General features: G+C 57.2%; 1 protein-coding gene across 3 annotated transcripts; it reads right to left on the bottom strand.

The window, feature by feature from the left end:
- Positions 1-1,190: 1,190 nt before the first annotated feature.
- On the bottom strand, positions 1,191-11,263 carry LOC125085882 (SLAM family member 9-like). 3 transcript variants are annotated; one of them, XM_047704757.1, is made up of 6 exons: positions 11,100-11,213; positions 5,710-6,102; positions 3,843-4,139; positions 2,191-2,332; positions 1,912-1,996; positions 1,191-1,643 (listed from the first exon to the last, which is right to left on the bottom strand). In XM_047704757.1, the coding sequence occupies exons 1-6, from the start codon at positions 11,170-11,172 to the stop codon at positions 1,551-1,553; spliced, it is 1,083 nt and encodes a 360-aa protein (XP_047560713.1). In that variant the 5' UTR covers positions 11,173-11,213; the 3' UTR covers positions 1,191-1,550. The 3 variants fall into 3 exon arrangements, with proteins under 3 accessions (XP_047560713.1, XP_047560711.1, XP_047560712.1); XM_047704755.1 differs by lacking the exon at positions 1,912-1,996 and having other exon boundaries at positions 2,194-2,338; positions 11,100-11,262; XM_047704756.1 differs by lacking the exons at positions 1,191-1,643; positions 1,912-1,996; positions 2,191-2,332 and adding an exon at positions 3,520-3,724 and having other exon boundaries at positions 11,100-11,263.
- Between the last annotated feature and the right edge of the window lie 1,593 nt (positions 11,264-12,856).

The following is a 12,856-nucleotide window of genomic DNA, read 5'->3' as shown; positions in this document are numbered from 1 at the left end:
GGGGGGTTAAGGGGGTAGGAGAAGAATAAATGTAACAAGATGGGATTGGGAGGGAGACAAACAAGTGACTCTTAATCTCACAAAACAAACTGAGGGTTGATGGGGGGAGGGGGTTGGGAGAGGGGGGTGGGGTTATGGATATTGGGGAGGGTATGTGCTATGGTGAGTGCTGTGAAGTGTGTAAACCTAGCGATTCACAGACCTGTACCCCTGGGGATAAAAATATATGTTTATAAAAAATAAAATAAAAAAAAAAGGTTTCCCTGGGCATCAGTGGTGTGACTGGCCCCAGAACCCCAGGAGCCGGGGCCCCAGAGAGAGGAGGACACGGGGGATGGGAAGGGTCCTGCCCAAACCCTGGGAAGCACCGCCCTGTGAGCGAAGAGCAGCCCTGGGGAGACAGCGGAGAGTCTGGGAGGACGGCAGGTGGGTCCGGGGTCCATGGGAGAGGCCTTCCGGAAACCTGAGGAGAGGGGGTTGGATCAGGAAAGGGGCATCGACGGTGTCACATGGGGGTCACCTCCTGGCACTCAAGGGTCCCCATGAGGTGAGGCCAAGATGCGGGCTCAGGTGTGGAGCAGGGGCACCACGGGGACCGAGTGAGGGCTGCAGGGGAGAAGCTGGCAGGGTCAGGGGGACGAGCCAGAGAGAGGCATGCAGGAGACGACACGTCCCCAGAGAAGGGCTCTGAAGTCCAGGGGAAAGTCCTCACTGAGCTCCAAGGAGCTCTGCATCCTGCGTGGGGACGGCAAAGAGGGGGACATGGGTGTCACTCTGTGCAGTCAGTTAAAGCTCACTGTCAGGAACTAGAAACTTCTGCCTGTGCTGAGCAGTAAGAGGCTGGACCGTTGGCCAGCAGGACAGGATAGAAGGAGGTTGGCCAGGACGTGGGACAGCCAGCCGAGGCCTGGAGAGACGGGCCTGCAGCTCCCTTCCCTGGGCTGAGTCCTGACTCCGGCGCTCCCAGCCATGTGGCCTGCAGAGTCAGCCTTTCTGGCTCCTTCTACTGATCTGTAAAGTGGGCACAAGGTTCCCCACCGCACAGAGAGTCCACCAGGACCCAGTGAGTTAGCAGCGAGCAGAATGTCTGAACAGTGTGGGTCACAGAGCCCACCCTCAGCAAGCAGGGACGATGACGAATTCACGTTGTCTGTAAAGAGCTCTCAGTGCAGGACTGACCTCTGGGGGTGCTCAAGACGGGCCCGGGGGGATGTTGTGATTCTCCACGGTTTGTCCCAGAGGCTGAGAGTCTGAAAGCTGTTTGATGTCGTACAGATGAGGGGACAGTGGGGGCCGTAAAGTGTTGTCACATAACAGAGGCTGAGTGGTCCTGGAACAGGTTTGGACCAATTTATTTACTCAGTTTCCCCTGATCTACCAGTGTGTGTCTCACGGGGAGCTTGTGCACAAGGATTTAGCACAGAAATAAGTGCTGGACCCATCGAGTCCCTGCTCAGAGCCATCAGAGGTGGAAGAGGCAGGACCAGAGCTGCGGGCGTCATGCTCAGGAGACAGGTGTCCCCGGGGCGGGATTCTCCTGCTTCTTCCCATTAAATCATGGTCATGTCCTGGCCTGGCCTGCGGACCTCATTGTAGACAGCAGAGGGAGAGTTCTCCTCTTCTAGATGTGGTTCTCCCCTACCCTGCAATGCAGACGGAGGGTTCCCGGAACAGCTGAGGGACATAGAGGCCCCAGAGGGACCCCCACAGACCCAGGGCTGCTGACATGACCTTCCCCAATGCCCAGCACTGCAGAGACCCCAGGAGAATGTTCTTAAGTTAATACTATGTTGTCTGGAAAGGGTTACAGATACATGGAGACAAAAGCCTGAAGAGCACTGGGATCGAAGGCACAAACCCAGGCATAGAGGGACTTGGGAGAACCCAGGCTGCCGCTTCTCCCAGCCTCACCTTGTCTCTGTGGTCTCCAGACCCCCGCTGGCTCAGCTCTGCATAGTGGATGCTACCATCATGTTCCCATGTTCTTCCTGTGATCCTGTCCCTGAGTCACACACAGATGGAGGTTGAGTCTCAGCCTGGAAGCCTGTACCCTCCCCTTCCATGACCCCATGGCCATGACCACACCTGCCAGCCTCCTGCAGGGACATTCCCTGAGCAGCAAAATGTAGGAGAAAGGGAACCCAGTTCCAGCGAGGGAAGGAGGTGTCTGGACATGGGAAGGAGAAGTGCAACCTGCCTCTCACAGGCTCCAATTTCTTCTTCATCCCACGTCTCTTCCAAAGGTAGAGATCAGCTCCGAGGATCAGCAGCATGACCGCAACAGACACCAGGATACCGGGTAAGTGGGCAGCACTGGTCTGTCTATGTGGTTCTGTTTCTGTTGCACAAAGTGTGAGGGAGGTTAAGGCAACAGGGAATAGAGGACGCCCATTGCCAGGCACATGGAGACTCTGAAGGGACCTGGTCAGAAGCTCAAGAGGGAGCAGCACGGCAGGGGCTCTCACTCAGCCAGTTCCGGAGCTCCTGCTTGGGGCCGGATGCTGAGAGGAGCAGAACATGGTGCCCGCCCTTGAGGAGCCCCTCAGCAGGGGGAGGCCTGAGCACATGCCAGAGGCAGCCAGCCAGAGCCATCCCAGTTCCCTAGAGCTTACAGCCTGTACCCAGGTCATCAGGGAGGGCTTCCTGGAGGAGGTGAAGGGCAAGCCTGGTCTTGATTGAGGAGTAGGAGATTGCCCAATATTCAGGGTGGGTGAGGCATCCCAGGATAGAGAGCCATGACCGAGAATGGCTGTGAGAACTCTCCAGCCCTAGGAGCTCCTGGCATACCCCTGGGGCAGGCCAGAGAGGGACTAGGTAGGTGGAGCTGGGTGGGAGAATGAGAGGGAGGCAGGAGTCTCTTTCCAGAGTGCCCAGGGGGGCCTGAGCCATGAACTTCCTTGGGATCAGGGATACTGAGGCAGCAGGTCCCCCAGCTAGTGGAGGAAGAGGTGGAGGGAGAGAGGGCTCATGGGGAACCAGGTCATTCATTCATTCATTCATTCATTCATTCAGGGTTACACTGACTGTGAGCAAAGGGACCATGGCCGAGGCTAGGACAGGCATTTCGAAAGAGCAGCAGACATGACCCCTCCCTTATAGGGGTTCACTAGAGGGGACTAATCCTGGACCTGAGCATCAGCTCCCAGTGTGGGGCCACTGACCGCTCCTTAGAGGAGACGAGGTGTGAGGGCAGGACAGCAGTAGCTCCTGCAGGGCCCTGAGCCATCGAGGCTGAGGAGCCCCTGTGCAAACTCTCTTCATGCTGGGACTGCCCCCAGCACGCGGCCCTGTGGGACTGCCCGGGTCACAGTCCCCCGGAGCCAGCTGCAGGGAGGGGTCCCTGGATGGGAATCAGTGGGGAGTGGAGGACCCCTGACTCGGAAGGGCTGAGGGCAGAGGGAGGGACCTGAGCGGAGGCTGGCAGCCGAGGAGAGCGGGACACATCGGGAACGCAGGCGAGCTTGTGGGTGTGACGTGACCAGAAATGGGCAGAGGAGCCCTGAATCCTATAGCGAGTCGCCAGCCAGACCCCTCAGATGGCACAGACCACGGACACATCCAACTCACTTTTCCTGAAAGCCACCCTAGACACACTCAGGATGATGGATGAGGGTGGGGAGAGGTACCTGCTGGGTGCTGCCTGGACCAGCAGGACTGAGGGTTGGGGAGCAGCACGGGAGAGACACTGAAGGGCAGATGCAGGTTGGATGTGCCTGCCAGAGTCCTGGATGGGGTGACCAGGTGGCAGTGGGTGACATAAACATGGGGACAGAAGCTGAGAACCCTCACCCTGGGTTCCCTGAGAACCGGGATAACCCCTCCCTTCTGGCAGGTGCACTCACCGTGGTCACAGACATCCCCAAGGTCCAGGGTGACAGTTTTCTGGTCCCCCTGGTTGCTGACCACACAGGTGAGGCTGGGGCTGGGTTGGCTCAGGGGCAGGTTCACAGCCAGTGTCCAGGGGTTGGGGGATGGTCCTGGGGCCGGTCTCTGCTCCAGCTCCCTGGGGAGACACTCGCTCTCCCAGGACACGGTCAGGTCCTCCCTGGTTCTCGTGAGGACACACTTCAAGGTGAGGTTGCACCAGCCTGGTGTGAGGGACAGAACTGTGGCCCGGATCTGGGGAACGGGCACAGGCTCTGGGGCGGGAGGGACAAGAGGACAGTCTCAGGTGAGTGTAGAACATCACAGCTCCTGCTTTCTCCTGTGGATTCTCCCTGAATCTCTGGTTTCCTCCCACTAAGGACAGGGATTGCATTTTACAGATCACAGAGAAGTGACCCAAATATACAGCAGGTGCTAGAATGGAAAGAGCCACTGAGTTTAGCTCTATGTGATTTCACTCGACTGAGCACGTCTTACAAATCTCCCCTGAGATATAATGTGGACCCCACCTACCCAAACCCCATATTTGAGGAAGATGAGGTGTCCCTTAGAAGAAGAAATCAGGGACAGAAGTATTTTCCAGTTCCAGAACCCAGGCCTACTTCTCCTGCATGCATGGTTCCTGGGACGGCACAGCCCATGGTGCAGACGGCCAGTGGCCAGCTCTGGGAGCCCAGAGAGCAGCCTCAGGTTCCCCCAGGACTGACCGCAATAGAGGTCACTAGGAATGGCCTCCATGAGTTGTGGTTGGATTATACCCTGAGCTTGGGGTCCACACGGGAAGACAAGGGACAGACTGATAGTCAGTTGGAAATCTCCGGTCGTGAGGCTGCAAAGTCCCCTCTCGCTGGCGCAGGACGTCTCCCTGCATGCGGGCAGGTAGAGGGGTGCCGGGAGAGAGAGCTTCTCCCTGAGAGTCTGAGGAAGGGTTACTCTCTGAATTCTCCTCCATCTGTGGAGGTTCAGAACTGGACAGTAGAGTCTGTGAGTGAGCTGACTCGGGCTGGGCTGAGAAGGACGAGGGGACGGGGCGGGGAGAATTCACGTGGGATTCCGGATCTTGCTAGGTGATGAGGGTCTTCTAACCATGGCCACGTGCTGACCCTCAGAGCCCGCAGGTGTCTTAGGTTCCAGGGGAAATGGGAACTCAGGCTGAGAACCAGCTGATCCTAAACTAAAGATGATCTGGATTCCCTGGACAAGCCCCGTGTGATCACAGGGTCCTCACAAGTGGAGGAGGCAGGAGAGGAGGTGGGAGGGATGCAGTGTCAGAGGGACTCATCCCACCAGTGCCACCTGGGAAGGAGGAAGAAGGGGCCACAATCCAGGGGATGTCGGTGCCCCTAGAAGGGGGGACAAGAACAGAAGTGGATTCTCCCCAGAGCCTCCAGAGAGGAGCACAGCCCTGCCGACACCTGGACCTCATGGCAGAGGCTCTGGGGTCTGACTCCTGCCCTACAGCCCAGGAAGAACCCCAGGGGGGTGGTATGGTCAGCCACTGAGGTGTCCTCACCTGTTACATCATCACTAGACAGTAAGAGTCCCACTAAAGACCTTGAATCCTATGGGGACAATGAGTGTTATGGCGAAATCCCCATTTCTCCCCATTCCGTGTTCCCTCCTGAAGCATAGACGTGATTTATCCCCGGTGTGAGTCTCAGCTCTGCCTGCATTTGTGGTGACCTCACAGCATCTATTTTCTGGGGAGAAGATCGAGTCTGAAGGCTGCGGTCTGGAAGGAATCCTGCAAGTGGGGTGCATGGATACTCCCGGAGACAGTGGAAGGGGGTCAGCTGTGGGACTGGGTGAGGGGCCGCCACGTACCGTAGACCATTAGGTGGAAATCCTGGTCATATTGTCTTCCTCTCGTATAGGACTCTTGAGCCCGGTACAGCCCACTGTCCTCAAGGGTCAGGTTGTCAATCCTCAGGGTCATTGTGTTGAGCACATGGACCCTCTTCTCGAACTTGTCCTGGAAGCTGACCCATCGTGGAACATCTCTCCCGGGACTAACTTGGAGTACGGGTGTGTAGATTTTTTGATTTATAATGCCCCAAGTAATACTCTCTAGCTTGGATCCTGGAGGTAATTCTGGATTTTTGATCATGTGAAACAACACAGAAGCTCCCAGAGTCCCCTTCAGAGGAAGAGGGTTTCCAGAATCGTCCAGGGCAGACCTACGGGCTCCAGGACTCTGGGTCACAGCGCTGCAGACACCTAGGGCATAGGATACAGAAAATGTAAGTGGTTTTCATTGGGAAAAAAGGCGAAAACCTAGAACCCATCTTCCTGAAATCCATCCCATGTGCCCCCTTGAGTCTGGGAAGGCAGGAGGGTGCCATGAGTTTGAGGCGAGGCTGGAATCCCTCCTGGTCCCAGGGGAGTGTCTCCTTGAACAGGTCACGGGAACTTGCTCACCTGCAGTGTCCTGACCCCTGACAGCAAGAGGATGAATGTCAGGAGGTCTAGATTCTGAAGCACGAACACATTTTGGGGGCCACAGCGATTGTATTTCTTCAGGAGGCAAGTTCTCATGGGGCTGCAGAGACCCCTCATGCCCATGGGCCCTATAAGCTCTGTCCCTGGGAGGGGGTCCGCCCTCAGGAGTCCCTTCTAAGGAGCAGAGTGCTGCTAACGTGATGGGCGGCTCTAAGGGACCACCGGTCCGACAGGAGTGTGACCCCATTTTGTTTTCACCCTGTGTCCTGCTCGATCTGACAACATCCGCCACCATGTTGTGGGTAGTCCCGTGGAGAGACCCCCATGGGGAGGGACAGAGGGCAGCCTCTCGCCAACAGCCAGGGAGGGGTGAGGTCCTGGCATGGCTCCCACAGGCTCCACAGAGTCGGGCACAGCCACACTGCACCCCTCCAGTCCCTCTAGCACGTCGGGACACAAGTGCCATGTGTCCCCACAGCACAGTGCTCCCTCCTTCTCTTCACAAAGCGAATTGGCCAAAACCTTGATTTTGGGCTCTCAGCCTCCAGAACCAGGAGACAAAAAGATTGTGTTGTTTAAGGGTTTACGTTGTCTTTTTCGGCAGCCCAGGAAACTGAGGCGGGAGCCCAGGAATTGCCGCCCCCACCCCACGTGGACCCGGTGAGGGCTCCTGGGGTCTTGGCCTGGGATCTTGGCCAGCAGGTCGCAGATCATGAGCTCTGGGGTGAGACACACCTGGGGTCACATTCCAGATCCGCCCTTTACTGGCTGAGCGGCCCCAAGCGACTTTCTAAAGTGTCTAAGCCTGGAGCTCCCACATGGGAACCACCAGGACGAGATGTGAGCATGTCCACGGGGCTCCTGCAAGGATTAAATGTGACGACACATGAGAAAGTCCCCACAGTGACTGCTTCCTTGTCGTCTCATCACTGTGTTAGGGTGTGGGGAGTTTACAGATACCTGGCCCACCTGTCGCTCACTCACCTGAGACCACAGGCTCCCCATGAACATGAGGCCCTTTCCCTACGTTTACTGCTTCGTCAGATTCCGAGCATCTCGGGATCCCAGGACACCCCCTGATGCAGGCGGGTGCGGAGTGTCGTCCCCTTTCCAAGGTGAGAAGGTTGCATTTCAGCCACACTCAGCAGCTTTTAAATTGTCTTAGATTTTAAGTAGATTCCACATTGCAGTAAAGGAGGACACTAGACATGGAAATGCAGCTTCTCCCCGACCTCTGAGCCCCACTGCCACATTGCCCTTCCCACAGGCTGCTGCTGTTCCAGGTTCCCGTGTGTCCTTCCTTCGGGGGTCTCTGCACTGACAGGTGCCTACGTGTGTCTCCACCTGCCAGACCCCACACCACCTGCCATGCTCTGCTCCCCCCACTTCTCTGCACGGCTCGGGACCAGAAGGGATTCTAGCCTAGCCTCTAGCCTGCGTCTGCACACGGGGAAGTCTCATGAACAGCTGTTCGGCCGCACGTGGGGCTCTAGTTCCCTCCACGTGTGACGGGCAGTCAGGTGGCTCTAGTTCCTGCCAAAAGGTCCCATGAGCAGCTTGGGATTGGAGGCTCTGCACACAGGGAGGTACGGAGTCACATGCAGGGGCATATCTGTCCTGTTCCATGCACAGAAGTCACACAGGTACATGTGCATCATATATGGGGCATACGTGTTATACACGGGGACATATGAGCCACCCATGGGAGCACACATGCTACACACGGGGCACACATGTCACACATCAAGCATGCACATCACACACATGGGCATACATGTCACCCACAGAGCACACATGTTATACATGGGGACATATATGTCACACACGGGGCATACGTGTCATGCACAGGTGTATGTACAACACGCTATGGAGCACACAACATGTGGGTGCAGGCACCTCACACGCGGGGGCACACACATCGCTCTCAGGTGTGTGCATCACACACAGGTGTGTCTACAGCACACGCTGGGCTATACATGCCACACTTGTGTGTATATAGGTCGCACGTGACTGCGTATCCACCACACATGAGTGTACACACCACAGGCAGCTGCATATACGCCACACGTGGGTGTGCGTACATCACACTTGGTGGTGTAGACAGTACCCGTGGGTGTGCAGACACTGGGATATCCCACTAGTGGGTCTTAGACCAAAGGCAGCTCCATCTCAGCCTCTGACAGACCCTGCTCCTCACCCTCCTGAGAGCAACCCCGGCTGTTCTCCCCCCAATAATGCTGAGGTTCCCACCAGCACACGGTGATCAGACTTTCTACCCTTTGCCAGACCGATGAGAAAATTATGTCCCATTATATTTAAGGAACATTTCTCCTGTGAATGAGCCTGGCGGCTCCTCATGAATTAATGCACAGAATGACGGTGTCCCGTCACACCCGCGTCCCCACCCAGTCCACGGCCACGGCCCATCTCGTGTGCAAATATGCAGAGTGTGGTGCACACAGGACACCAACACTGAGTCAGAGAAGCCGCCCTTGTTCCAACAGGAGGATGGTGCCTGGGGATCCCTGAGGTACAGTAGATCCGTCCCCAGGGTGACACCTGCCCTTGGGCTTCTCTCCAGGAATTCTGAGCCCACATTGTTGTTCTCAGTGCCCCCATATGGGTCAGAGGGGTCTACCCTAGGGGACAGGGACATGGACACTGGTGTTTCTGCCGACCACGGGCAGCACCGGCGTGGCTTGGGCCAGGCTGTTCCTGAGCAGCTACTCGGGGCCTCTCCCCCATCCTGCGGCAGCTCGCTGTCCTGAGCGGGCCGTGCACACTCGGGTCCACACACTGCAGTCCACACACCGGGGCTGGAGCTCGGCAGACCCGAGTCAGGACCAGAGACAGAGACAGCAGAGGGCCCGAAGACTGCAGGGAGCCTCAAGATGCATCCTCCCTGCTCCTTGGAGGCCGGAGGAGGTGACCACAGGTGGTCCTAGGCTCTGGGTTCTGAAGCGGTCAAGCAGGCTCCCCGACTGTCTGTGTCTGACAGGACACAGGACGAGGACAGGAGAGGAGGAAGACATAGAGCAGAGGCCTCAGAAAAGCTACAGGTCAGTCCCGTCCAGGGGGAGACCCCCAGTCCCAGGATGTCACAGCTGGAGGGGCTTCGAGGGGACCTTTCATAAAGGAGGGGCTTCCTTGGGGAGAACTTGTCCTGAGTCACCCAGGGCAGAACCAGACCTAGAGTCAGTTCCCTTGTCCCCTAGCTCAGTGGCTCCCCTATAGAAACCTGCCATGCACCCTCCCCCTAGCATCCTCCTGCCCGTCACCTGCCCTGCCCAGGGCTCCCTCCTCCTAGCACTGCTGTCTGGTCAGTGGGGTCTAAGCAGATCTGGGGTCTCACCTCCAGCTATTGTTCCAGGAGAGGGGACTCAAGTACTCAGCAGGCTTTGGCAGGGCAGGGATGTGGGGCTACCTGAGGGTTAACCGGCCCCTGTTGGAAAGGGGGGAACGCGGGACAGAGGAGGCTCAGCCCTCAGGCTGCGGGGGAGGAGCGGCCCAGAAGCTGGAAGCCCACTCAGGACGGGAGGAAGACACGACAGTGCTCAGATCTGCAGAAGGTGCTGATGCCAAAGAGGGACAGAAGGTCAGGGGTGGGGTGACTGTGAGCAAGAGAGTCCGAGTTTATTTAAATTAGATGAAATTTGACTTTCAACCATCAACATAACATTTTGTCCATTTCTCTTTCTTTCTTCCCTACAGTCCTCTCTTAGTTCCTCTCTCTCTTACATAATCTTCCAACCTATAGACATTTATGGAGGAAACTATGTAATTTACCATATGTCTCCATTTAAATAACATTGAAAAGAGTGGAAAGCCCACAATTGTTGATAGAAAGTTACCCTGTTAAAATGGTCTCCAAGCCTTGCAAAACTCATTTTCTAAAGATTTATCTCCGTGTTTGCAAACATCCTGGGATCCCAGAAATGCCTTAGAATCCTGCAGGAACGGAGGGGCTGGTGTGTTCACAGCAAACATTACAGAAAATAACAGCTTTCCATGGGGTCTGCAGAATTCAGAACATCAAGAGCTTAGTATTTTCTCCTTGGTTCTTACTTAATTTATTACACGGAAGCAGATGGTCTCTGAGGAAGTAAGAACGGAAAATCGGGCTCTCCTTAAAACAGTCATTCAGTTCCCTTTTGGGACCACCTCTGCTTCCATCCTGACTCCCAGGACACCCCGACTCGGAGCCCAGGTCAGCAGTCTCCTGTTCCCAGCTCAGCCTTACACACGGCACATAGCTCAGACCCTTGAATTCTGGGGCCTCCTTTCCATCCTTTGCAAACAGAATGTCACTGGATTCGGGGCCTCATCTTGCCCAAGGAGCCAGACTAGCGCGGCCCCTCCAGCTCAGACGGGGGCTCTGGGTCGGCCCCTCCTGCACACGGCAGCTGCAGAGGCTGCCCGTCCCTGTGCACGGCAGGGGGATGTCCGTCCCCACCCCGGGTTCCCGCAGCTGCTCCTGTGTCTCCTCCATCCCTCTCCCACGAGGCTCCAGGCTCTCCCAGCCTCACCCCCTTTTGGTGGGGAGGGGGATTTCCTTCATGCTTCCAGGCAGCCGGGTCAGTTCCCAGCCTGGCCTCAGCCCAAAGCTCCCTTTGTTCCCTCTGTCCACCCCGGGGCTCTAACCCAGCGCACCGCGTGTGCTCCGTCACCACGGGGCTGCTCCGTCTGGCTCTTCAGCACAGACCTCAGCCAGCCCGGGAGCTCCTGCCTCCCTGCCCACCCGGCGGCCTCCCTCCCAGGGCGCCCGGGCCACTCACTGAGGAGGAGGCCGGTGAATCGCAGGAGCCAGGAGGCCCCGCACAGGTGGGGGTCTTCTGAGCAGGCGCCCATGGCTGGCTGCCTCCCTGCTGGCTCAGTGTGGACCAATTCTGCTTCAAGGAAACATCCAGAATACAGACCTAAGAGGAGGAAGAAAGCTTCTTCACTCACAAGAGCCGTAAGGCTTCTCTGCACCCCAGGGGCGGGGCTGACTGTCAGTTCTGGGACCTCACTGTCCAGCCTAGAGTAACCCACTCCCATCTCTCATGTTAGCTCAGCACCCGTAGTGGGGCCTCAGGAGATAACTGTAGAATAATGTGGGAAGAGCCGCCCTCTAGGAGGCCCGGTGCTGGAGAGGCCCCGCCCCTGTGCTCACAACCAGTCTGGTGGTCTCCCCGCCCCAGCCTGTACCCCTAGGACCCCCGACTTCTGTCCCTGGGCTCCCACTCAGCCTGGGCCACCCTGCTCACCAGCGCCAGCCAATGGCCAGGCACAGAGTCCCCTCCTAGAACCAAGGACTCAGGGCCTCTCTGGCTTTGGGCCTGTCCTCTGTCTTTTACACCATTTCATGAGTCACATTTCCCTTATGATTTTCTAGGAACCTCACTGTCAGGTGTCACAGTGAGAAGCTAGGAGCCCAAGAACAAAGCACTCCTGGAAGTGTCACCCCACACTCCCGTGCACACATGGCATGTCCCCACTGTTGGTCCCCAGGGCTCCATCTGCAGCCTAGGGCTGACCCTGCCCATCCCCCAGGACAAATCCTACCCCCAGAAGAGCAGCCCCACAGCCCCCCTTCCCTTTGAGGCTCTGCCAGGCTTGGGCTGGCCTCACACAGAGGCAGGACTGGAGAGGGACACGCACCTCTGGCCGCAAGCTCAGCCGCCCAGACCCATGGCAATATGGAGGGTCAGGTCTGGCCTCCTCTTGTATGGGTTCCTATAAACTCTGAGAACCTTGGTCTCCTGTGGACCCTAGGGGAGCAGCTCCATCACTAACCCCCTGTTGGCGCCCCTTTCACTGCCCACTGGGTTCCTCCTCAGCTGCTCAGACCCTCAGATCCTATGGGTGGGTCCCCAGGACTGGCCCAGGGCCCTGCACTCTAGGTGGTCAGCCTGTTGGCTGTTGAACCCATTTTATGGATGTGAGACCCGAGTCCTAAGGGTTTGGTCCTCCTGCCAGAGGTCACCCAGCAGAGCAAGAGTCAGGGTCTAGAGTCACAACAAGGAACTCTGGGAAATCCCGTGTCACTGCTGCTGTCCCATCCCAGTGTGTGGCCTCCAGCGATCACTGCATCCAGTCTGGGCTCCCCCAGAACTGCTCTCTGCCCTTCAGACCAGAGAGCCCTCGGCACTGCCTTGTTCCCCGTTCCCACCCAGAGATGGGAGATCCCTTCCACCCTTGTAGGCAGAAATCCTCGGATGGAGACCAGATCTGGGCAGCTCATCCCTGGTCCCTTCAGGGTGATGGGGACCAAGTCTGTGCCCCCATCTCCGTCATTACAGCCTTGAGTGAGCCCTGTCAGGATTAGAACTGTTTGCTTGTGCAAATCCCAGCTTGGGAGGGAGCTCAGGAGGGAGCCCCCAGCAGCCTCCTCCTGTCTCACACCCGCAGGCAGAGGAAATAAACCTGTGGTTGCGTCTTTCATGCTCTGAGGTCCATGCCGGACCTTTTGCCAACCACAGCCGCCACCTGCACTGGCTGAGTCACACAGAGGACAGACCTACAGTCCAGCTCAGGGTGGGATTGCTTTTCC

The sequence above is a fragment of the Lutra lutra genome, chromosome 15, assembly GCF_902655055.1.
Source record: "Lutra lutra chromosome 15, mLutLut1.2, whole genome shotgun sequence".
Lineage (NCBI taxonomy): Eukaryota > Metazoa > Chordata > Mammalia > Carnivora > Mustelidae > Lutra > Lutra lutra.
Note: the sequence above shows the minus strand (reverse complement) of the source record. Positions and strands in the feature narration are given on the sequence as shown.

What these genes read in the sequence shown, in the direction of transcription:
- LOC125085882 (XM_047704757.1), bottom strand. Translation starts at nt 11,172, where the DNA reads ATGGGCGCCTGCTCAGAAGACCCCCACCTGTGCGGGGCCTCCTGGCTC. An exon ending in TGGGGATGTCTGTGACCACG is followed by an intron (nt 2,333 to 3,842) that starts GTGAGTGCACCT and finishes CAACAGAAACAG; the next exon opens with AACCACATAGACAGACCAGT. An exon ending in GAGCCTGTGAGAGGCAGGTT is followed by an intron (nt 1,997 to 2,190) that starts GCACTTCTCCTT and finishes ACTCAGGGACAG; the next exon opens with GATCACAGGAAGAACATGGG.